A 24,892-nucleotide genomic window follows, 5' to 3' on the forward strand; every position below is an offset into this window, starting at 1 on the left:
TCCTGCGGCGGCCCCGCCCCGCCCCGCCCTGCTTCCGGCGCGGCCCGGAGGGTTCGGAGGGTTCGGCGGAGGGCGGCCAACCAGGGCCAGGGGGTGGCGGAGGCCGCGGTCCGGCCGGGTCCCCACTGCTCCTGGCCCTCGCCCCGGGCCCGCCGCCGGCGTCGTCATGGGCAAAAAGCACAAGAAGCACAAGGCCGAGTGGCGCTCGTCCTACGAGGGTGAGGCGGCGGCGCTTTGTGACGCGCGGCGGGCGGGGTCCCGGGCTCGGGGGAGGAGTTCTGGGCACGCGGGCCGGGATCCTGGGCACCTGGCGAAGTCTCGGCCACGGGGGCGGCGTTCCGGGTACGCGGGACGGGGGGCCTGGGGTTTCGGGCAGGGCACCGGGCTCGCGCGAGGGGTCCTGCCGCGCGCCTGCGTTTCTGGGAGGGGGTTCTGGGCTGGAGGCTGCAGGTCCACCCTCCCCGGTCCTGGAGACGAGGGAAGCGTCTGTGCTGGCTTTTGTGTGGCGCTCGGCTGCCCCTTCTCCCGCCTTTCCTCTGCCCAGTCCCCGCAGCAGCTCGGTGGGTGTCAGCGGGAAGTCAGGCCAGGGTGAACCGCGGTGCTGGCGGCTTCTGGGAGGGAGGTCAGGCTCCGGGCTTCCAGGTTCCTCTTGATTCATGGATCTTCTTGGACGAGTGAAGTGAACAATATCCCACAGGGCCTTCCCCGGTGAGGACACTGGCTTGGAAGGGAGAAAAAGGAGGCAGCGACACGCAGGCACTGTGGCAGCCCCCGTGGTCTTCCCTTCTGGCTTTCCCCGATGGCTGGCAGCCCCGCCGTGCTCCCGAGGGAGGCCTTTTCCCTTGGCACCCTCACGTGTCGCCTGACTGGGGGGCGTTTGCGCCTGAAACTCTGTCTGTGTCTGCAGATTATGCCGACAAGCCCCTGGAGAAGCCCCTGAAGCTGGTCCTCAAGGTCGGAGGAAGCGAAGTGACCGAGCTCTCAGGATCTGGCCACGACTCCAGTTACTATGATGACAGGTCAGACCATGAGCGAGAGAGGCACAAAGAAAAGAAGAAGAAGAAGAAGAAGAAGTCCGAGAAGGAGAAGCATCTGGATGATGAGGAGAGGAGGAAGCGAAAGGTGAAGGAGTAGCAGCAGCCCGGGGACCCCGACCCGCCCACGGGTACCAGGTCCCAGCAGGCAGAGTGCACCTGTGTGGCGGAGGACGGGGTTCCGTGAGGAGCAGAATGCAAACCGCTGAGGCCAATAGGCTCAGTTCCAGGCACCTGGTTTGTGGTTCCTCTGCAGACCCTGCCAGCGTCTCTGTGAGGAGGGGGCCTGACGTCGGGAGGGTCGCCAAGGGGCGTTTCTATAGCTGCCTGGGTCTCTGTGAGAAGGGTCTCTGAGGGGTTTTCCCTTAGCTCTGTCCTTCCTGAGAACTGAGAGGGGATTGGGCGGAGGTGTCTGGATCCCACCTACTCCCGTCCCTCACTGCCTTGACTCTGCCTCCCAGGAAGAGAAGAAGCGGAAGCGCGAGCGGGAGCACTGCGACACGGAGGGAGAGGCTGATGACTTTGATCCCGGGAAGAAGGTGGAGGTGGAGCCGCCCCCAGATCGGCCCATCAGAGCCTGCCGGACACAGCCAGGCAAGGGTCGGCTTTTAGAGACTCTCCTGGTGTTCACTGCTGCTTGTTGTAAATTAGGGGTCGGAGCCCTGTCATCTTGCTTTGGGGAGAAGCATGGGAGGGAGGAGGACTGGTATTTCTGGGGCCTCGTTCCAGGTGTCCTCTGGATCTGAGGTTTCCTCCAGTATCTTTGAATGTCTGGAGCACCGCTTGGCTGGTGACTACTGGTGCCCTTGAGATTTGTTTTTAACTTGTTAGCTGTGGATGGTTTCTATGATTTTTAAAGGCTTGTAAAAAGAAACAAAAAGGCGTATCCACAGAGAACAGTCATATGTGACCAGCAAAGCCTAGACTATTTTTTTCTGGCCTTTACGTAAAAAGTTTGCCATCCCTGGTTCTGAAAAAGTTTGGTTTTGTCCGCGCTTAGCACCAAACAGAACAGCGTCAAAAGAATTGCCCCACAGGGTCAGACTGGTAAGAGAGATGCATGTCAGTGAAACCGCAGGTAGTTCCCCTTAGAAGAAGGGACCTGGAGGCCCAAAGAGTGGGTCTGAAGCTGAAAGTGACCATAGGCTGAGGCGAAGGGAGTTAGAGACCTTCCGTAGAATTTCTTTCATGGGCACCGGCTGCCAAGGATGGCATTTGGCTGGAATCTCCAGCCAGTAAGGGCATGCCCTCTGGGTTCTCCTTGTCCCCAACCTTTGTGTGCACGAATCCCAGTGACGAGGCATTTGTACCTAAGACAAGCGGTGTCTCTTCCCGGTGACTCTCAGTGTCCAGTGGTTCCTGGATTGTGGGGAAACTGGGGCAGTTGGGCTTTGGGCCGTGGGACCTCAGGGAGTGGGAGGCTAGTGCTACGGTGGTTCAGGCCATCAGAAACCGTCTGAGCCCTGCTGACTCCACCAAAGGAAAGTTCTGGAATACTGCTGGTCTCTGAGTTTCTGTGGTCGTTTTGTTCTTCAGGCATTTTCTTTTCTTAATTTAGTTTTGAAATGAGGTCTTGTTTTGTCGCCCAGGCTAGAGTGCAGTGTCATGGTTACTCCTGGGCTCGGATAACCCTGGGCTCAAGCGGTCCTCCCACCTCAGCCTCCCTCGTTGCTGGGACTACAGGCACACCCCAGCAGGCCAGCCATTTAGTTATTTACTTTTTGTGGAAAGTTGAGGGACCTCAACTGAAATAATGATCGGTGAATACAGGATCAAGCTTTATGCCCAGAGCCTTTGTTCTGTCCTTCATCCCCTGCCTAGAATAGTGCCAGGAGCTGACAGCATGGATTAGGGATCCCTACGTTTGTTGATGTAAGGGCTACCGGGTGTCATACGGGGCTTTCACCATTCCCACTGCATGTGGGTGCCCTTTCCCGCCTGGCTGAGCTTCGTGGGAGCCAAGGCTGAGTCGGATGTGTCTTTGTATCCCCAGTTCTCGCTGGAACTTAAAATGCTGTGAGACACCAAACAGACAGATTCTGTGAACTTGGAGCTCTCTATTGAAGGGATATCAAAGTCTTTGTATTCAATTTTTTTTTCCTTAAATTGTCAGCCGAAAATGAGAGCACACCTATTCAGCAGCTCCTGGAGCACTTCCTCCGCCAGCTCCAGAGGTAAATGGGTGTTTCTGAAGAGCTTGTGTCTGGGGGGGTGGCGCCATCTTTATTTTCTGAGGTTTCATCCCGCACCCCAGCTGCATCAGCTGTGAAACAGACCCTACACCTTCTCTTGGTGACTCCTGGTCCATGTTGGGGTGGATGGGAAGAGTTCACGGACTCCCCAGGGGCCCACTCTGAAGTCAGAGTAGGGTGAGGGAAGTCAAGGCAGAGCGGGGGCGATGACAGCCGCCAGGACACGTTGAGGGAATTTTTATTATATCTGAAATACCTATCACAATGGGTTGAAAGACCCTAGGAACTTTTTATTTTTAAGAAACGAAATTCTGTCAGTTGAATCAGATTTCTAGATTGTAAGAGGTTTTTCATTTAGAAATCTAGATTCTTCCACAGAGATGTCTTTGCTTTCAGAAAAGATCCCCATGGATTTTTTGCTTTTCCTGTCACGGATGCAATTGCTCCTGGATATTCAATGATAATAAAACATCCCATGGATTTTGGCACCATGAAAGACAAAATTGTAGCTAATGAATACAAGTCAGTTACGGAATTTAAGGTAAGTTACTTTCGTTGCCCGAAGTCATCGTGGCCTCGTTCTGCATATTTGTGTCTAGTGAAAACTTGGTTCACCTCAGGCCATTTGTAGTTTCTGAGCATTCACCAGCGTTTCTGTGTTTGGGTGACGCTTTACAAATGCCGCATTAAGGAAATGATTGGCTGTGAGCGTTCTCTGTGTCTCGGTCTAGAAACGAGACCTTGTTGCAGCGCTGTTAGAAGCCTGCCTTTTCTTTCTCAGTTACTGTGCTGGCGTGAACAGGACATGTTGTCTTAAGCAATGAGGTGTCCTTTGTGGCATGGCTTGAGGCTAGACATTTTTAAAAACACACTTCTTGGCTGGGCACGGTGGCTCATGCCTGCACTTTGGGAGGCCAAGGCGGGCAGATCAGAAGGTCAAGAGATCGAGACCATGGTGAAACCCCGTCTCTACTAAAAAATACTAAAATTAGCTGAGCGTGGTGGCGCGTACCTGTAGTCCCAGCTACTAGAGAGGCTGAGGCGGGAGAATTGCTTGAACCTGGGAGGCGGAGGTTGCAGTGAGCCCAGATTACACCAGTGCATTCAAGCCTGGCGACGGAGCAAGACTGTCTCAAAAAAAAAAAAAGCACTTCTTTTTAATTCTTATTTTTGTCTTATAATAGTTGAGCTTTTAATTTTTTTAGCATAAGTTTTTCTGTCTCCTGAATACCTTGCTCTTAACTCTGTTTCTTTCTCCTGGCTATGAAAATTAGCATTGGTGTTGCCCCCGTGGGAAGAAAGCAAAATGGACGCCTGATAAAATCGGCATTAATGTAGTTTAGAAAGGCATTAGGTTTCTGTCTTAGGATCCATTAGCTTTGGAGAAGCTTGACTTCTCTATTTTTGTTATACATTGACCGAAGGGTTTGCTGACTCACAGAAACACTACAGAACAGACTGAAGGCAGAGTGGGAGAAAATGAAACTTGGGAGAGGGTCAGGCAGTGCCTGAGGGCGGCTGTGGAGTGCTCCGTGCCCTAAAGCCCCCTGCATTCCCAGCCTCGGGCCCCAGTCTCCTCATCCTAGCAACAAAGTAAGCAGGGGAGCAGCGCTCACTCTGGGGAGTATCCTGAATGAGGGTCTTCAGGGAGGGGCTCTACAGCCTCGGGCCGGGCCCTGGGGCTGCTGGCTCCGGAACCAGGACTTGGTGAAGTCCCAAGGGCACATTCCCATTAGGGTGCTGGCTCCAGGGTGACTCCAGCCTGATACTGGTACTCACTTTGAGAGGCCTGTGCTGAGGAAACTAGTTGTCATGATAAAATACCGATCTTTCCGTATTTTTAGCATAAATTATGAAATAAGCATCTGCTTTTTGGGTACAAAGTCTTCTAATAGTTTGAGGGAACTATTTGTAGACAAAATTTTGAATTGTATTCTGTGGAAAAATTCTAGAGCTAGAGGATATCGCTGTGCCCCGCACCTGCCTTTCTCCCTCGACTTTTACTTGTTGCTTCTTGTTCCTGTGCGTGTTCTGCAGAAGTGCTGGAAGCGCAGGCTGTAAGGCTCCTTTGTCCTCGCATAGCGTTTGCGTGATGCTTAGAACTCACGGGCTCGGCCAGCTCCTCACTGTAAAACTTTTTATGCAAGACCAATGAGCAGCTAAGAAGATCTAAGTTCTTAGACATTGTTTTTGGATCAGAGAGCCAAGTTTAATTGTGTTCTACGAAATTGTGGCTTTTTCCTTTTTGTCTCTTGTGAAAATAATCTGGAACTTTGGTGTTGTCTGTGTGGCGTTTCAAACTCAGTGAGTCTTTCCTTTTTTCAGGCAGATTTCAAGCTGATGTGTGATAACGCGATGACGTACAATAGACCGGATACCGTGTACTACAAGTTGGCGAAGAAGATCCTTCACGCAGGCTTTAAGATGATGAGCAAAGTAAGAGACCCACTGGCAGCAGCGAGCCACGGAGAGCAGGGGCTCTGCCCCGCGAAGGCAGCCTCACCGTGAACACATGCTCATCCACTGCCGCCCTCATGGAGTTGCCCCTTTGCTCTAGGGTAGACGTCCCCGGCCGCCCTCTCCGGCCGCCCTTTCTGCTCATGACCTAGCTGTAATGTCTCATTTAGGGTTGGTGGAAAGTTCCGCATCTCTCGATCTTAAGCCTGGGTGTCCGTCTTGCTGGATTGCAGCCAGCCTTGCGGGCTTGTTTTGCGTGGCTGCCTCACTGAATCCAGACGGGACATCCTTGTCTTCCTTGGCCATCCTGAGTGGTTTCCCAGATCTGTGCCGTGAGCCAGGCTGCATGCGTCCCACATAGGTGAAGGTGAAGCTGGGGTGCAGCACCTGCTGCGCTCTGGCGGCGGGTCAGGCCCGCATCCGCCTCCCGCTGCTCTGCTGTGGAAAGTTAGCTGTTAGGCCAGGTGAGGCTGTGGCCATCCCCATCCCATCCCATCGTCATGCGCCTGGCTGTGAGGCAGAGGTAAATCCCTGCTGCTCTGTCCTTTCTGGTTCCAGGAGCGGCTGTTAGCTTTGAAGCGCAGCATGTCGTTTATGCAGGACATGGATTTCTCTCAGCAGGCAGCTCTTCTGGGCAGCGAAGACACAGCTGTTGAGGAGCCTGTTCCTGAGGTTGTGCCTGTGCAAGTAGAAACTGCCAAGAAATCCAGAAAGCCGAGTAGAGAAGCTCTCAGGTAAAGGCTCCTTAGCAGCTGCGCCTGCCTGTGGAGTTGAGCACCACCTCCAGGAAAGCAGGTGCTTTGTGGGGAGAGTGCGTGAGGGACGATGTCACGTCACATACACGGCCTTGCAAAGCAGGTGCTTTGTGGGGAGAGTGAGTGAGGAACGATGTCACGTCACGTAGACGGCCTTGCAAAGCAGGTGCTTTGTGGGGAGAGTGAGTGAGGGACGACGTCACGTCACGTACACGGCCTTGCAAAGCAGGTGCTTTGTGGGGAGAGTGAGTGAGGGACGACGTCACATCACATAGACAGCCTTGGTGTAGCTTATCCAGGCAGGAGGAGCATGGTCAGACAGCCCCTCCCACTCATCGGCCACGTGCCCTCTCTGACCCGGGTGTGGTACCCCATGCCCCTCCGGACTCTCTGCCCTGCATCTGCTGCTGACTGGTGGTTGCTGTCTCCACATGAGTGCTGTTTAAACTCATCAGCCCCTCCCTCCCCTGTACTGTGCCTGCTGGCAGCCGAGGCTGTGCCCTTGTCCCAGACTGCAGCACAGATGGGCCCACTTTGGGCAGCCAGCATTGGCAGGGGCTTCTTTCTTGCCACGGGGTGGGTGCACACCCCTGACCTGCTCGCTTCCGTATCTGTGTAGATGCTTCTGTGTCTGTGTAGATGCCTCTGTGTCTGTAGATGCTGGAGTGGCAGCTGCAGCCCCGGGGTCAGGAGGTGTGGATGCTGCAGCAGAAGCAGGTGAGGACTGCAGGCCGCAGCTTCCCTTCCTGTGGGAGCAGCTGACTCGGTGGTCCTTCAGGGAACCTTCCTCCTTTTTCTCTAAAGCCCAGAGTGGTTTTCATGGGGCCTCTTTGTCTCATGGTGGCTGAGCATTGAGATCTTACTAAAGTCTCTATCACTCGTCATTCCTGTGGACGCTCCTCCACACGTGTGAGGCGGCCTCCTAATAAAGCCAGACAAAGTGGGGGTATCACCAGCTGGCTTTAAGGCACTGAGAACACTTACCGCAGCTTCCAGCCAGCCAGAGGCACCTGGCACAGAGTCTGCTGCATCACGAGGTGTCGTGTGTGTTGTGTCACTTCTTGAGTGCAGGCCCCAGGGAGCGGGTCCTGGGACAGCACCCTTGTGTCTGTGTGTCTGACAGCACTGTGGCCTGTGGTGTTCCCAGCATCCTGAGAGGACTGTGGCCTGCTGCCAGCTTGGGGACAGATGAGATTTGAAGGATGGTTTCTGTTGAACCGTGTTGCTGTACTGTCTTGTGGAAAGTCAGGGACCGTTGAGTTGGTGTTGAATGTCCTTGAGGAAATTCTGATGATCGCGGCCCTCTGTCGTCTGTTCCTTCCCAGAGTGTGTGTGGGACCCATGTGGACTGAACAGGTGGGGCGACAGGGGTGCTGGGCTTGGTGCTGTCTGCTCTGGGCAGCTTCCTCCAGCAGTCAAAGGGAGAGCGGTCTTGGGACCAGCCCCTCCGGTCCTGTAGCCTCAGCTGAGGAGACGAGGGTGTTCTGTGTGGCCAGAGCGTGTTGCCTGGGAAGGGCTCACAGTCCCCGAGGTGGTCTCCCGACGTGCGGCACGTTTCCTACCCTGCTGCCTCACGAATGAACACTCACCGCGTGGTGTTGTGTCCGGCCTCAGCCCGCAACTTGAGTGTGCTGCTGGCCCTCGGTTCAGGGTTTCATGGCTGCCCATCTCCTCGTGGCCGAGCATCAGGAGTGAATTGAAGTTGGTGTCACTCGCCATCTCCACTGTGGTGGGGCCGTGTCCTGGCAGACTCACCCCAGGTTGGGTTTGGGTGACCCTGGTGCTGTGGCTCCGCGGTTGCCTGTGGATCCGGACCCTTTAACTGGGTCCCCAGCCATCAATCTGTGGTCCATAGAGCGTGCTGAGCTCCGGCTCACCTTCACCTAGGGCCACAGCAGCATGTGTGGGGCAGGCTTGCGCAGCTGCCTCAGTGGATCCTCCCTGCGAACTCACGGGGCCCTGACTCCTGTGTAAGGTTCGCTGTGGGTCAGGCGAGGGCGTGGTCATGCTCACCAGCAGGGCTTGTCCCAGGCCTGCACCTGGCCCTAGGCCATTCAGACCCACGCCTAGGCAAGTGCCCAGAAGGAGCCCACGCGCCTGCTTCCAGAACCTTCCACACTCCGTGGGTGCTGCAGCGTGTGCCCCTCAGCTGTTTGACAACTGCTTCAGGTGGAACCCCAAGCCCCTGGCTGAAGTCCTTGTATGTTCTTTGGCCACAGCAGAGGGGCTGCTCTCCACCCAGCCCCGCCCCACCAGCGCCACCTAGTTCCTGTGAGCCCCGTGGAGCCACAGGGGCGCTTTGTGGTCCCCGTTTCTGATGGGTCCTTTAATGATTAACCTGTGGCTTATCTGTTACTTTCTTTTGTTGCTAGAGTGACTAGGTTTTAACTGCTTTCAAAACCAGGGAGCCTGGCTACTTGGCTTAGACTTGCTCTTTATTTTAATAAAAGCCTCTTGTTTTGTTATTTTGTTGAGGGTGGAAAGGAATGCTTTGAGACCTGAAAGGAGTTGAGTATGCTCTGTCCACTCTGTGTCCGAGGGCAGGGTGGGGAGAGGCCGGGTTAGGTGCTGATGTGTTGGGAGCAGGTGCGTGGCGGGAACTCTCTGCCCACTCTGTGTCCGAGGGCAGGGTGGGGAGAGGCCGGGTTAGGTGCTGATGTGTTGGGAGCAGGTGCGTGGTGGAAACCCTCTGCCCACTCTGTGTCCGAGGGCAGCAGGGGGAGAGGCCGGGTTAGGTGCTGATGTGTTGGGAGCAGGTGCGTGGCGGGAACTCTCTGCCCACTCTGTCTGAGGGCAGCAGGGGTAGAGGCCGGGTTAGGTGCTGATGTGTTGGGAGCAGGTGCGTGGCGGGAACCCTCTGCCCACTCTGTGTCCGAGGGCAGCAGGGGTAGAGGCCGGGTTAGGTGCTGATGTGTTGGGAGCAGGTGCGTGGCGGGAACTCTCTGTCCACTCTGTGTCCGAGGGCAGCAGGGGTAGAGGCCGGGTTAGGTGCTGATGTGTTGGGAGCAGGTGCGTGGCGGGAACCCTCTGTCCACTCTGTGTCCGAGGGCAGCAGGGGTAGAGGCCGGGTTAGGTGCTGATGTGTTGGGAGCAGGTGCGTGGCGGGAACTCTCTGCCCACTCTGTGTCCGAGGGCAGCAGGGGTAGAGGCCGGGTTAGGTGCTGATGTGTTGGGAGCAGGTGCGTGGCGGGAACTCTCTGCCCACTCTGTCTGAGGGCAGCAGGGGTAGAGGCCGGGTTAGGTGCTGATGTGTTGGGAGCAGGTGCGTGGCGGGAACCCTCTGCCCACTCTGTGTCCGAGGGCAGCAGGGGTAGAGGCCGGGTTAGGTGCTGATGTGTTGGGAGCAGGTGCGTGGCGGGAACTCTCTGTCCACTCTGTGTCCGAGGGCAGCAGGGGTAGAGGCCGGGTTAGGTGCTGATGTGTTGGGAGCAGGTGCGTGGCGGGAACTCTCTGTCCACTCTGTGTCCGAGGGCAGCAGGGGTAGAGGCCGGGTTAGGTGCTGATGTGTTGGGAGCAGGTGCGTGGCGGGAACTCTCTGCCCACTCTGTGTCCGAGGGCAGCAGGGGTAGAGGCCGGGTTAGGTGCTGATGTGTTGGGAGCAGGTGTGCAGTGGGGACTCTCTGCCCGCTCTGTGTCCGAGAGCAGGGTGGGGAGAGGCCGGGTTAGGTGCTGATGTGTTGGGAGCAGGTGTGCAGTGGGGACTCTCTGCCTGCTCTGTGTCTGAGGGGAGGGTGGGGAGAGGCGGGGTTAGGTGCCAGCGTGTGGGGAGCCGGTATGTGGTGGGGACGCTGCCTCCAGGTGACTTGGTTGTTCCCCCCTCGCAGCTGTATGTTTGAGCCGGAAGGGAGCGCCTGCAGCCTGACAGACAGCACTGCAGAGGAGCACGTGCTGGCGCTGGTGGAGCACGCAGCTGACGAGGCTCGGGACAGGATCAACCGCTTCCTCCCAGGCGGCAAGGTAGTGCTCCGTGGCCCCCGCAAGAGGGTGCCGCTCAGCCCCAGACGCTCTGTGGCATCACCTCAGAGACAGTGCCATGTAATCTAGCACAGCCACTGGCATCAGGAGGTCACTGGGGCCCTGACGGGGGATCCAGGTCAGACACATACGAGGCTCATGGTCCCTTCACACAGGGGCCGGTGGCTCTGGCAGGGCCGCGGCAGGCATGCGTCTCACACACAGTGGAGGCCAGGCAGTCACTGACCCCATTTCCTGGACGGAGGCCTTGCTGCAGGCTAAACCCTTCCCTTGGACTGAGTGTTACTTCTGTGTCTCTGTAACCGAGTGTTGACGGAGGCACCGCCCTTGTTATTCCAGCGAGGGCTGGAGTTGGATCCGACAGATGGTCCACGATAGACTACCTACTGTGTTCACGTGGCTGCCACAGATGGTCTGTGTGGTGGTGAGGCCCACTCAGCTGACTGTGCTCTCCTTTCTGGCAGGAGATGTTTTAGACCCAGGGCATGCAATGGAAACAGAGCACAGGCTATCTGCAGTCTCAGATTTCCTAGTAGCCCTGGTAACAGAAGTAGTTGATGCAGGTGACATTAATCCTAGCAGGTGTTAGTTACTTCTGGATCCAACATTGAATCTCAACATGTAGTCTGTAGAAAATGTTAATTTGAACTTTACATTTTTTTTTCACAGTTTCCGAAATGCACATAGGATGAGATGTAGAAAACGCTGAAGTGGCATTTCAGATGCGTCTGCTTCTGTTTGCCTCCACCTGCTGGGAAGTTGTGGTGGTCTGTGTGGCTTTCGTGTTAGGAAGTTGTGTTCTGTGTGACTTGTGTATTGGGAAGTTGTGGTCTGCGTGGCTTGTGTGTTGGAAAGTTGTGGTCTGTGTGGCTTGTGTGTTGGAAGGGTGTGGTCTGCATGGCTTGCGTATTGGGGAGTTGTGGTCTGCATGGCTTGTGTGGTTGGAGAGTTGTGGTCTGTGTGGCTTCGGTATTAGAGGGGGTGGTCTGTGGTTTGTGTGATAGAGGGTGTGGTCTGTGTGGCTTGCATGCTGGGAAGTTGTGGTCTGCATGGCTTGTATGTTGGGAGGTTGTGGTCTGCATGGCTTGTGTGTTGGGAGGTTGTGGTCCGCATGGCTTTTGTGTTGGAAGGGTGTGGTCTGCATGGCTTGTATGTTAGGAGGTTGTGGTCTGTGTGGCTTGTGTGTTGGGAAATTGTGGTCTGTGTGACTTACATGTTGGGAAGTTGTGGTCTCCGTAGCTTGTGTGTTGGGAGGGTGTGGTCTGCGTGGCTTGTGTGTTGGGAGGGTGTGGTCTGCGTGGCTTGTGTGTTGGAGGGCGTGGTCTGCGTGGCTTGTGTGTTGGAGGGCGTGGTCTGCGTGGCTTGTGTGTTGGAGGGCGTGGTCTGCGTGGCTTGTGTGTTGGAGGGCGTGGTCTGCGTGGCTTGTGTGTTGGAGGGCGTGGTCTGCATGGCTTTGTGTTGGAAGGGTGTGGACTGCGTGGCTTGCATGTTGAGGTGCTGTGGTCTGTGTGGCTTGTGTGTTGGGAGGGTGTGGTCCGTGTGGCTTGTGTGTTGGAGGGTGTAGTCTGCATGCCTTGTGTGCTAGCGGTTTGTGGTCTATGTGGCTTGCATGCTGGGAAGTTGTAGTCTGCGTACCTTGCATGTTGGGAGGGTGTGGTCTGCGTGGCTTGTGTGTTGGGGAAGTTGTCGTCTGTGTGACTTGCATGTTGGGAAGTTGTGGTCTCTGGCTTGTGTGTTGGGAAGTTGTGGTCTGTGTGGCTTGTATGCTGGTAGTTGTGGCCTGTGTGGCTTGTATGTTAGGGAAATTGCGGTCTGTGTGACTTGCGTGTTGAGAAGTTGTGGTCTCTGGCTTGTGTGCTGGGAAGTTGTGGTCTGTATGGCTTGTGTGTTGGGGGTTGTGGTCTGAGTGGCTTGTGTGTTGGGGGTTGTGGTCTGTATGGCTTGTGTGTTGGGAAGTTGTGGTCTGCGTGGCTTGCGTGTTGGGGAAATTGTGGTCTGCGTGGCTTGCACTGTAATTCTGTTGGATAACCTAGCTCTGCACTCTGTGCTTCAGCCTTGGAATTGTCACCTTCTCCAAGGAACCCTGGTTTCTTTGCTAGAGAACCTTGTTTAGAAGCCAAGACCTAGGCGCTGAGTGAAGCCCTCTCAGCATATAGACCTGGGAAATGCCTGTGTGTGTTCTGCACCACATATGTGGACACTGTGTGTAGAAGGAATCCGTTGGCACCTGTGTTGACTGTGTTGAAAACTGTTTACAGTGAAACTTCCAGTTCCATCCCGTACCGTGGGTCCACCCCACTTCTTCCCTTTTGGTTTTGTAGCTGCACCGTGAGGACCTGACTCACTTCCCTTAATCTATGTATCACATCAGTGCCCCGTTGTACCTGATATTCTGTCTTTACCCCAATGCCCTGGCCATCCTGTCTGGACTCTGATACTTCGCATGGGTTGGGGGGCTGCCCCCACACAAACATCCTGCTCCTCCCCCTCTGGCCGGGTGGCTGCTCTGACCCCTGCACTGGAGCCCAGCCACGCCCACATGACAGCCCTCCTCCCCCAACCCCCACACTGCACACACCACTGCCTCCTCATCCTGGATCCTCCCGATGGTGGGTTTTTAAACGGGAACCAGTCCCCACATGCTTGAGAGCTGGAGCTGCCCCCCGTTAGGGTGGTGTTGTGCTAACCTGCTGACCATTCCATTTTCTTCAGGCTCACAAGCAATTTTAAATGTTTGTTCTGGGTAAAGGTTTGTGTTTCAGTGGTGCCCTTTTCAGCAGGGCCACAGGGAGCCTAAGAGGTTCTTGTGGCACCAGGGTGCACTCTGCTATTGCCAGTGAGTGTTACATTCCCGGGGGTGCCGTGCAGGGGCCTCTGGCATTCATTCTTGGACAAACTTGGTTTTGTCCTGCTCATTGGCCTTCGTTTCATTTGTGCTGCGCTGCCCCTTGGCGGGGACAGATGCTCAGGCCGTGCTTCCTTCCAGATGGGCTATCTGAAGAGGAACGGGGATGGCAGCCTGCTCTACAGCGTGGTCAACACGGCCGAGCCGGACGCCGATGGTGGGTGCCCGCTTGCGGCTGCCTTTCTGCTCTCTGTACACTGCTTTTCGGGTCTCCATTCATGTTCTGTGATGAAAAGAGCATGTTGTCTGTTTAGAGCCTGAGCCATTGGCTGGGGGAAGCATGAGAAGCTGCGTGGCTTCCTGTCCCTGCATGCTCTGGTGTGACATGCGTGCCGAGTGGAGGCGGAGACGGCCGTCCCGCAGGCTGGGGTGCCAGGTGGACCTTCTCGTCAGGGCTCCTTGGGAGCAGCGGGACTTGGGCATGTTCCTGAAAAGCTGCCGAGAAGCCCTTAAGGCTGAACCTCGCCAGCGTCGGAAATGGGTCACATCAGTCTTCAGCAAAGACCAGAGTGCGGACCCGCCCTGCTCCTTGAGTCTGGGAAGTGACCTTAGAAGAAAAGGCCTGTCTGGTGATCATGTCAAGGAAGATGCTGAGGCGGCCGGCACCCTAGGCCTGTCCAGCCTGTCGTGGGCGCCTTCATGGCCTGCGAGTCACTAAGAGGCTTGTCCTTGGAATAAAAGTGTGACTCAGTCGGCTTTGAAGCACACTCGCAGGCACACACAGGACCATGCCGTCTGGCAAGGGCTGCCTTTCCATCTTCCACTTCCCTCGCTCCCACCACATGCCTGCTGGCGGGTGAAGCTAAGATGGTCTTTCATCCAGCTCCAGCGTGCCAGCCTCATTTCCCCAGTGTGTGAAGAATGTAAACTAGCTGACCTATTTAATCCTCAGCTGATTTTCCTTAAGGGGACAGACTGTTGGTCCATATTTAGCTTCAGAAAGAGAGTATCGAGACAGGTTCTGGTTGGGACCCGAGGAACTCCTGCTCTGACCCTGTGAGTGGCATGTGGGTGGTGACTTAGCACAGGGGACGCCTGTCAGATTCATGCCTTCTGGGTGCATGTGCCACGCTTCACTGTGAGAGCACGGAGGACAAGATTTCTTCTTGGAGGTGTTGAGTGATCCATTTGAGAATGTTCACAGTATTGCTGGTGTGGTGGCCAAAGATGCGGTATTTTTTGTTGTGTTGACTGGGGTGAGAAGGGAAATTGCAGTTAGTTTTGAGAATGGCAGTTGGTGTTGCAGATTCGTTTCCAGGTGATCAGTATAAAATCCCCCGCCCTCCACAGTCAGACCCACTGTGATGTGGAGAAAGGGCTCCCGGTGCTGCATGGGGTGCGTGTGGGGTCATGCTGCTGCTCACAGCGCTGCACTGGGGCTCCTGGTGTGGCGCAGGGCGTGTGTGGGGTCATGCTGCTGCTCACAGCGCTGCACTGGGGCTCCTGGCGTCACACTGGGGTGCATGTGGGGTCATGCTGCTGCTCACAGCGCTGCACTGGGGCTCCTAGCGTTGCACTGGGGTGCATGTGGGGTCATGCTGCTGCTCACAGCGCTGCACTGGGGCTCCTGGTGTGGCGCAGGGCGTGTGTGGGGTCATGCTGCTGCTCACAGCGCTGCACTGGGGCTCCTGGTGTGGCGCAGGGCGTGTGTGGGGTTATGCTGCTGCTCACAGCGCTGCACTGGGGCTCCTGGTGTGGCGCAGGGCGTGTGTGGGGTCATGCTGCTGCTCACAGCGCTGCACTGGGGCTCCTGGCGTTGCACGGGGGTGCATGTGGGGTCATGCTGCTGCTCATGTCTGCCCTGTCCATGATGCAGAGGAGGAGACCCACCCAGTGGACTTGAGCTCGCTGTCCAGTAAGCTGCTCCCAGGCTTCACCACGCTGGGCTTCAAAGATGAAAGAAGAAACAAAGGTAAATCCACAGTCCCGTCCCAGGAGCTGGCCAGCCCAGGAAGGTGGGGGTGTTTCGTGGAGGGGAGGCAAATGCCACTGACCTACTTCAGGGCTTCCTTTGTGCTTTTGTGCCTCTATCTGGATTTGTATTTTCACATGGGGGAGGCTGAGATCAGTCACGGTGACAGGAGTAGAGCTTGTGTTGGCTGAGTTTGCTGTGAAACGCACAGCACCTTGGCTGCTGTCACGGGACTTCACCTTGGTCAGTGTTTTGCTGTCCTTGTGTTTGTGTCCCTGTCGCGTTTACAAAACATCCTTTCAGGGGTCTGTGTGGCCTCTGATCCCTGGCTCTGGCCAGCCTTGTGTGTTCCCCTCTCCCTCTGCACTGCTCCCTCCTGGCTGCACTGCGGCTGGGACCTCCTGCACAGTCCTGCCTTCCACTTCTCCACCTCTGCTGGGTCCCTCCCATGCAGACGTCTGCAGGGACACTGCTCCTGCCTCAGCCTCAGCCATCACACCGTCTGCTAATGGGACAGCTCACTTTTCCCTCCAAACCATGGTCTTGGCTCAAGAGCGTCCTTCTTTCTGGAATGTTCTTTCCTCTAGCTCCAGGGTTGGAATGCTGCCTGGTCGGGGTCTCCTGTTGAAGGACACCCTCCACAGGGAAGGATCCTCTTGCCTTCCTCAGCCCCTGTGTCCCTCTTTCTCTTGGGCCTCTCATGGCTATTGATAGTTTTCTTGTGTCTGACACAAGCCTTGTTCTCACCTTCTAACACAGCTCTCAGCCACAACAGTTCTGTCCCTGGGGACATTTGGCAATGTCCGGATGTGTTGATGGTCCCATTGGGGTGGGGGTGCTGCTGGCATCTGGTGGGGAGAGGCCAGGGGTGCTGCTCCATGCCCTGTGGGACACCGCATGGCACACCTGGCCCGTGGTGTCGTTTCGTGGAGGTTGAGAAGCCCTGTGCTAGCATGGACTGTCTGATTGACTCTTGTGTCCCTACAGTGAGAGCTGGCCCTGGGTGGGCTTGGTCCCTGCAGTGTGCATGGGTTGGGATGCTAGGTGCTGCTGGACAGTGCTCTCTGCCCGAGTCCCCACGAAGCTCTTTTGCTTGTAGAGCTCACCCCTTTGCAGAAAGCTCATTTCTCTGCAGTCTTTGGCCTGCAGCAGTAAAACAAGGGGTGGTGAATTATACACCTGCTGGTTACACATGGAAAACTTACACGCGGGAGCGAGAAATTTGTGGAGAGCCAAGAGAGGTGGGACTGCGGTGCTGGCTGCCAGCCAGGCTGTCCCTCAGCCCCTGGAGACGCGGTGGGGCCTGTGCTCCAAGTCCTTCAGGAGCCCAGTGATGCTCTTTCTCCTCTTCCTCCCAGTTACGTTTCTCTCCAGTGCCACTACTGCACTTTCAATGCAGAACAATTCAGTATTTGGCGACTTGAAGTCGGACGAGATGGAGCTGCTGTATTCAGCCTACGGAGATGAGACGGGCGTGCAGTGTGCGCTGAGGTCAGTGTTGGCCCCGAGGAGCGTTTGCCTGCTGTGCAGTGTGAGCTGCGTCCTGGCGTGGGACCCGGAGCCTGGGGCCCCGCGTGTGTGCAGGTGGGGAGAGAGCCACCCGGCAGCTGTCCAGATGGCAGATAGGTCTTCCTACTGCTTTCAGTCTCCACCCTGGTCTGCCACAGCCCAGTCCTGAAATTTGGGTAACTCAGAGTTGCAAGAAGGCGGTGATCAGGCGAAGCTTGTGAAGGGTTGGGGCGTGTTCAGCCCACTGCATCATACTGAATTGTGTTTCTTAAGTGGCCATACTAGCCCAGGCTGCCATGACAAAGTGCCACAGACTGGGGTCCTAGTCCTGGAGGCTGGTGTCTGCAGTGAAGTTGTGTGCAGAGCTGCTTCCTCCTGAGCCCTTGCTTCTGGGCCTGCAGGTGCCGTCCCCTGTGCCTTCCCGGGCTCGTCCTATGCATGTCTGTCCTCACCTCTCCTGGAGAACTGACCGTTCTACAAGGACACTGGTCATATTGGATCAGGGCCACCCTAAATGACCTCGGGTCACCGCAGTTACTTCTAAAGGCCTTAGCACCGAGTACAGTCACATTCAGAGGCACTGGGGTCGGGATTTCAGCTTAGGAACTTTGAGTGGGAGACACAGTTCAGGCCATGGCAGGCTAAAGTATGGTCCTGAAATCACAAGTGTGGTGGTCTGCCTTTCCATAAAACTTTGTTGTGCGTGTTTTTTGGTTTCTGTGGCAAAATAAAAGTGATTCACTTCTGTAAAATTTTAGCAGTGTTTTATGGGGAAAGTAACTTGATTTTGCTAGCCTCTAAGAAATGGAATCTTGAGATGTCAGTTCTTCATTTTATTCCAACACGAATGCAGAATATATTTGAAAAATAAACAAGAATCCAGTTAGTGCTTAATAAAATGAGTAAATACCTGACCCTGATTTTTGTGGTAAAAAAGGAAGTAAATGTGGAAAATGAAGAGGAAATTTTGGTAGGAGATGATGGCATCATAACTTGGAAATTAAAGAGTTGGTCGCCCCCTCCCTCGCCAGCCCCAGCAATCATACCTCACCTACCTCGCAACTGCAGGGGCAACACTAAGAAGCATGTCTCCTAGGGCCTGGCGTGGGCCAAGTGGTAGCACATCCCCTGGGGCATGGAGTGGGCCGTGTGATAGCACATCCCTGGGGCCTGGCATGGGCCGAGTGGTAGCACATCCCTGGGGCCTGGCGTGGGCCGTGTGGTAGCACATCCCTAGGGCCTGGCGTGGGCCGAGTGGTAGCCAATTCCTAGGGCCTGGCGTGGGCCGTGTGGTAGCACATTCCTAGGGCCTGGCGTGGGCCTGCGTGGTAGCACATCCCTAGTAGGGCCTGGTGTGGGCCGTGTGATAGCACATCCCTAGGGCCTGGCGTGGGCCGTGTGGTAGCACATCCCTAGGGCGTGGCATGGGCCGAGTGATAGCACATCCCTGGGGCCTGGCGTGGGCCAAGTGATAGCACATCCCTGGGGCCTGGCGTGGGCCGAGTGGTAGCCAATTCCTAGGGCCTGGCATGGGCCGTGTGGTAGCATATCCCTGGGGCCTGGCGTGGGCCTGCGTGGTAGCACATCCCTGGGGCCTGGCGTGGGCCGTGTGGTAGCACATCCCTGGGGCCTGGCGTGGGCCGTGTGGTAGCACATCCCTGGGGCCTGGCGTGGGCCGTGTGGTAGCACATCCCTGGGGCCTGGCGTGGGCCGTGTGGTAGCACATCCCTGGGGCCTGGCGTGGGCCGTGTGGTAGCACATCCCTGGGGCCTGGCGTGGGCCGTGTGGTAGCACATCCCTGGGGCCTGGCGTGGGCCGTGTGGTAGCCAATTCCTAGGGCCTGGCGTGGGTTCGCATGGTAGCACATCCCCTGGGGCCTGGAGTGGGCCCACGTGTAGCACATCTCCTGGGGCCTGGCATGGGCCCATGTATTTGCATGTCCCTGGGGCGTGGCATGGGCCTGTGTGGTCCCACACCTGCTTCGGCGCACAGGCACCCAGATCCTCTGCCCCTGAGTGCTTTCCTGTGCACGCTCTAATTGCAGAGCTTGGCCTGTCCTGGGCTGTGGGCATTTTAACAAAGACATGGAGTCTCCTTAGTGCCTTCTGGGACCGTGGTTGAGCTGACCAGCAGCCGCCCTTTTCCTCTATGCAAAGGTCTTTGGAGTCTGAGGAGCCTTTCGGAGGCCCTTGCTTGGTGCTTTGATTCTAAGACTATGCATTTTTGTTCCTGGCCTTTTGTTAAAATTGTATTATATTTTAGTTTTGTAAGCTGTTTCATTTATATGGCCAAGAATCAGGGTGATACTTAAAGGGGTACCCTGGAAGTCTTGCCCCACGCTTGCCCCGCCCACCCCTTCCTCGCCAGCAGGCACTGTCCACCACTGTGCTTCCATCGACACCCACTTCTGTCTTTAAACGCATAGATCAGGCTGTCTTGTTACAGATGATGGCACCGTACAGCTTGTGTGTTCCTAGACTGTGTGCGTGTGCATTGATACTGTTCTCCCCTCTCACCCAGAGATCTTTTCAATCTTTTTGGGTCATGGACCACTTTGAAAATCTCATGAACACTATCAGTCACTCCTCTAGAAATACCCACTCTGGGAGCATCATGGGACCATCTGAGGAGCTGGGCTGGCACGGCCAGTGGTGATCAGAGCCTTTGGGAGGACCAGGCAACACGGGCTTGGCGTGGAGCACACAGCATACCTTTCAGTACGCCTTCTCCTTTGGCCCCTCCAGCCTGCAGGAGTTTGTGAAGGATGCTGGGAGCTACAGCAAGAAAGTGGTGGACGACCTCCTAGACCAGATTACAGGTGGAGACCACTCCAGGACGCTTTTCCAGCTGAAGCAGGTGGGCTGCTCTTGCGCCGGGTGGGTAGGTGCCCTTGGGGTGGTCCTGATGGGAAGAGCCTGCAGCCCGACCAGGCTCTCGGGGACAAGAAGCTGTCACAGGAACTGTGCTGCCGGCTCTTCGTCAGCATCTGTGCGCTGCTCTGCACAGCAGCATCCTTCAGAGACCATCTCTGCTCCCCATCCTGGCGTGCTTCGTAACGACCTCTATTCCCAGATGCCTTTCACCTGCTGACACTTTCCTTCATCCTGGAGAATTTTAAAGACAGTTCCTGTAGTACAGATTTACTGACAGTGAGCTCTCAGTGTCTGTCTGTCTAAAGTCTTTATTTCATCTTCATTTTGGAAATCCCCTTTCCCTGGGTATGGAAGTTTAGATGACCTTTTTTCTTCTACCGTAAAATAAGTTTGACTTGCATCGTGTCCGTAAAACAGCATCTGAAGTCATGTTCATCTTTGTTTTCCACATGTGACGTGTCTTTGGCAAACTGCAGCCCATAGGCCAGATCTGCCCTGCAGTCTGCTTCTGCACAGACCACAAGCCAAGATGCCTTTGACATGTTTAAAAGGTGGTTTAAAGGAAGGGAAGAAGAAGATGCTGCCGGCAGTGTGCGGCTCGCAGGCCTCAGATGGTCGCTCCTGGCCCTCGGCAGGTTGGGCTGCTGGCCGGTGCTCTGGCAGCTGTTAAACTCCGTCAGTGATGTTCAGCATTGTTTTTTCAGGTGCCTTGGTGGGCTTCTCTTTGTGTCTGTCCTGCTTAGCATTTGTTGTTTCTTGGGTCTGTTCGTCTGTAGTTCATATCAAATTTGGAAGATTTTAAGCCGTTCCTCAAATGCCATTTTCCGCCCTTGCCTCTTCCTCTTCCTGCTGGACTGTGGCGGCTGAGGACGGCTTGTGTTATCTCACGTGGCTCTGATGCTGTGTGCTGCTGCACACGGCAGGTGGGATTAGTTTCGTTTCTAACGCTGTGGCTTTAAGTTCACTGACCTGTTCCCCAAGGGCACACCTGAACCTATCATCCCAGTTCAGTTTTTGCTGGTGACGCTGCCCCGTGCTGCCCATCCCTGGGGCTCCATTTGCTTCTGTGCCTCTTCTCCCTCATATTAGTTTATGTTTTCCCTGAAATCCTGAGCCATGTTTGTCGTACTTACTGCAGCTCTTTCAGAGTCCTTGGGCACTGACTGTCACCTCTATACTGTTTCCTGTTTGTTTGTTTGCCGCTTCACTGCACTGGGAGCATGTGCCTGGCAGAATGTGAAGAGTAACTTTAATGTGGCAGCTGAATTGAAGAGCTGGGTACAGTAGCATCCACCTGTCATCCCAGCTCCTCAGGAGCCTGAGGTGGGAAGATCACTTGAGGCTAGGAGGTCGAGGCTGCAGTGAGCTGCGGTTGCACCACTGCCCTCCAGCCTAGGCAATAGTGCAAGACCCTGTCTCAGAAAACATTTAGAATGAGGTGTGTGCTCACTTTATGTCTGCTAGGCAAGGCTGATCAGGGTTCTGCTCTCTTTCAGAGAGTATTGACCATCATTTTGGCAGTTGTTACCTGTGGATCACCTGATCTTACCTGGTCCAGGGCAGCCTTATTCTAGGGTTGGCATGGCCTTGCTAAGGAGTGTCTCTCCTGGGAGCTCTTGGCCCTGACTCTTCCTCTCAGTCTGTGCTATGGGTGGAGTTTGGATGAGTCTCTGTCCTGCCCAAGCTCTGAGGACGTTTGGCTCGTGGCTCCCAGGGGTAGTCAGTCTGTTGACTTCACGATTTCATCTGTGCTTGTGACAGAGGAACTGGGTCCACTTGCCTGGTGTAGTAAACCCAGGCCTCCATGCAGAGGTTTTGTCGTGGTAGAAAAGAAGACATGTATTTGCAGAGCACCAAGCAAGGAGGGCCGGGAAGCTCGTGTGTAAATCCTGGCCTCCCCCACTGGCTACAGGCAAGGTTTTTAAAGCAGGGGTAGAGCTCTAGAAAGCAGAACCAAAAGGCAGAATTGGGCGTCAGTACACAGAGGTCATGCGTTGGTTTGGCTTGTAAGGTGGCGTATCTCCAGGCAGGGCCTTACGGGTTATAGGTGGATTCAGAGGCAGTTTGTTAAGAAGGAGAAGCTTTGTTTAAAAATTTGGGGTGACAAGGAAAGAATGTTAGCTTAGGCTTGTGGGTGTGGCTCTCTCCGGGCCCCTCAGGAAGAAATTCAGAACAAAGAATGGGGTCAGGGTTCAGTCTTCAGTTTCTCCTTATCTGAGGCCTGCATGCCAGTAGATTGGTTTGGTGGGGTCCTAGGTGGAGGGTCTAGGTTTCTGAAAGACAACTCAGGGATGTGCATTCAGATGTTACCTTTACTTACTTTTTTTTTTTGAGACAGAATCTCACTCTGTCATCCAGGCTGGAGTGCAGTGGCGCGATCTTGGCTCACTTCAACCTCCGCCTCCTATGTTTAAGCGATTCTCCTGCCTTAGCCTCCCGAGTAGCTGGGACTACAGGCCTGCGCCACCTCGCCCAGCTCATTTTTGTATTTTTAGTAGAGACGAGGTCTCATCATTTTGGCCAGGTTGGTCTCGAACCCCTGATCTCAAATGATCTGCCTGTCTCGGCCTCCCAGAGTGCTGGGATGTTGTCTTTACTTTCTGTCCCTAGAAATGTCTGACTCCAGCTTCCTTGGCTGTTGTTTTAGGATACTGTTACCTTCTTGCTTATCAAGTTGCTGATTTACTTCTCTGGGTTAGCTAGGTACCTGGAATGTCCCTTGAAGGAGCTCAAGATTTTCCTTGATTTCCATGCTTGGGGGGCCCGCAGGCTCCTGGAGAGAGGGTCCCTGCACTGCCTCACTTGCACAGATGAGGTTGCAGCAAGGCGGGAGCCCCCACGCAGGTTTCTGCAGCTCTGAGCAGCAGCCCCCTCTGCAGAACCTGCCCCACCAGCCTGTGGTTCTAACTGAGCTCTGTCACCCTCCCGTGTCATGGCCTGTGGGTTCCCTCCAGGCAGGAAGCCGGCTCCTCCACACGGTGTTAGAAGCAGCATTGCTGTGTGGGAGGGAAAGTGACCCCTTTCAGAGCCCGGAAATGGGATGGCTCCGTGGGTTTCCTGTCTGGGTTCTGGTTGGGTTCCTTCCAGGACAGTGAACGTTGATATAGAGTTGAGTGACCCCAGGTGCACCCCTGCAGTAGAGGATGCTCAGCTCTAATGTGGACAGAAGGCTTGTGTGCAGAAACACGCAAACATAATGGCAGTATTCATTTTCTAATTCAAAACTTGTGAAAATCAGTGAATCTGAGAAACATTATTTTGAGCAAAGATCATAGATGATAAGAGTGTATACAAATGACTGCCTTTGAGGCACATACACAAAACTCGGCCTTTCTAAGGCACTGCTCCAGTGGAGCACAGGACGGAGGTGCCCTGGAGGCTGACGGCTGTGGCAGGGAGCAATGCGCACAGCCCACCTGCCGCAGGTGTTGCCAGGCGGTGTCTGCCTCATTGCTCCTGCGCACACCTGCCCCTGCGGGACTCCAGCTGGTCTCAGGCACCTGGTCATATTCCAGGGGGAACCCACCAGGCCTGTTTATCCTCAGCTGCCCATAGGATCTAAGCACATTCATTTTCTTTTGTTTTAATCTACCCAAGGCTGCCAAAGCAGCATCAGTGTCCTCTCTCTCTGTCCTCTCCATCTCATCCTGTGGAGTGTTCTCCTGGCACACAGTGCTGCTGTGAGGACAGGGCTGGTATGAGGAGTGGGCTGGCTCACACAGGGCTGGTGTGAGGAGTGGGCTGGCTCACACAGGGCTGGTGTGAGGAGTGGGCTGGCTCACACAGTCCTGGTGTGAGGACTGGGCTGGCTCACACAGTCCTGGTGTGAAGACTGGGCTGGCTCACACAGGGATGGTGTGAGGACTGGGCTGGCTCACACAGGGCTGGTGTGAGGAGTGGGCTGGCTGCTGGTGGGTCAGCTGCTGGTGACAAAGAAGGCTTGCAGGACCCCTAGCCTGAATTCATTAAGATGGTGTGACTGAGGAGCAGAATTCGCAGAAGCGTACAAGCCATTTTGATGTGTGTGTAATGTCAGTGAATTTTCCTTTTATATAAAATTGCTCTGGAAAGACTAGTTTCTGTCCTCATTTACTTTGCAGAGAAGAAATGTTCCCATGAAACCTCCAGATGAAGCCAAGGTGAGTTTTGCACATGGAAGTGCAAGCCTTAGGTTGGGATTCTCGTTGGGAAGGTCATGTTTAGCCTTTGAGGTGGGAGAGACTGCATTGCGGTTGGGAAACGGTCTGTTTCTGGCCGATGAGATTAACTCGTAGTGTTTCTCCTGCTCTGCTTTTTCATGACTTGGGGTGAGCAGTGTGAAGCTGCAGTACCTTCTTCCAAATCCAGAATTGGTAGTTTCAGAGCAGTTGGCCCCGGGTGCTGTCCTTGCGGGACCCTAGCAGGGGGTGGGCAGGAGGGGCCTGCTTGGGACCTGCTTGGTGAGTAGGCAGTGCTGTGAGCTCAGACGGCTGCACCAGCCCATTGGGAAGCATGTGTCTCCATCCATCGGCAGGATGGACAGGATGGGCTTTGGTCTACAGTCCCTGGGAACTTGGAGAGACCCCTTAACATCTGTGTGAGGGCAGAGGGCAGAGGTCGGGCTGCAGGGAGCTGAGGAGAGTGCGCCTTAGGGTGCTGTAGTCAGGCCTTCAGGACACCCCTCCCAGGAAAGGAAAGGGAAAGTGGTGTGCTCTGTGAGGTTCCTGAAAAATAGTCGTGGACCCTGAAATCTCATATATGTTCTGGCTTCGTAATGTCTCTCCCCAGTTTCTTTAGCACCAGGACATTAGCAGAGGATCACAGTCTGCACTGTTGGTGTGAGCAGAGGATTGTGGTTCGCACTGTTGGTGTGAGCAGAGGATCACGGTTCGCACTGTTGGTGTGAGCAGAGGATCACGGTTCGCACTGTTGGTGTGAGCAGAGGATCACGGTCTGCACTGTTGGTGTGAGCAGAGGATCACGGTCTGCACTGTTGGTGTGAGCAGAGGATCACGGTTCGCACTGTTGGTGTGAGCAGAGGATCACGGTCTGTACTGTTGGTGTGAGCAGAGGATCACGGTCTGCACTGTTGGTGTGAGCAGAGGATCATGGTCTGCACTGTTGGTGTGAGCAGAGGATCACGGTCTGCACTGTTGGTGTGAGCAGAGGATCGTGGTTCACACTGTTGGTGTGAGCAGAGGATCGTGGTCTGCATTGTTGGTGTGAGCAGTCTGCATTGTTGGTGTGAGCAGAGGATCACGGTTCGCACTGTTGTGAGCAGAGGATCACGGTCTGCACTGT

General features: G+C 55.2%; 1 protein-coding gene across 38 annotated transcripts in view; it reads left to right on the forward strand.

The window, feature by feature from the left end:
* Positions 1 to 25: 25 nt before the first annotated feature.
* Positions 26 to 24,892, forward strand: part of BRD9 (bromodomain containing 9) — a 38,386-nt gene continuing 13,519 nt past the window's right edge. For 3 of the 38 annotated variants that reach the window (XM_035291826.3, XM_035291842.3, XM_078365713.1), the window contains exons 1-14: positions 26 to 218; positions 908 to 1,122; positions 1,496 to 1,634; positions 3,148 to 3,208; positions 3,623 to 3,767; positions 5,552 to 5,662; positions 6,242 to 6,417; positions 7,078 to 7,155; positions 10,263 to 10,395; positions 13,400 to 13,475; positions 15,135 to 15,230; positions 16,589 to 16,721; positions 19,484 to 19,595; positions 23,713 to 23,751. In XM_035291826.3, coding sequence (XP_035147717.1) covers positions 167 to 218; positions 908 to 1,122; positions 1,496 to 1,634; positions 3,148 to 3,208; positions 3,623 to 3,767; positions 5,552 to 5,662; positions 6,242 to 6,417; positions 7,078 to 7,155; positions 10,263 to 10,395; positions 13,400 to 13,475; positions 15,135 to 15,230; positions 16,589 to 16,721; positions 19,484 to 19,595; positions 23,713 to 23,751 — 1,566 coding nt within the window. In that variant the 5' untranslated portion in view covers positions 26 to 166. Of the gene's footprint in view, positions 219 to 907; positions 1,123 to 1,495; positions 1,635 to 3,147; positions 3,209 to 3,622; positions 3,768 to 5,551; positions 5,663 to 6,241; positions 6,418 to 7,077; positions 7,156 to 10,262; positions 10,396 to 13,399; positions 13,476 to 15,134; positions 15,231 to 16,588; positions 16,722 to 19,483; positions 19,596 to 23,712; positions 23,752 to 24,892 lie in introns of those variants that run through there. The other 35 variants (XM_035291830.3, XM_035291843.3, XM_078365714.1 and 32 more) reach the window with 21 other exon arrangements.

This window comes from Callithrix jacchus, chromosome 2 (assembly GCF_049354715.1).
Source record: "Callithrix jacchus isolate 240 chromosome 2, calJac240_pri, whole genome shotgun sequence".
Taxonomy (NCBI): domain Eukaryota; kingdom Metazoa; phylum Chordata; class Mammalia; order Primates; family Cebidae; genus Callithrix; species Callithrix jacchus.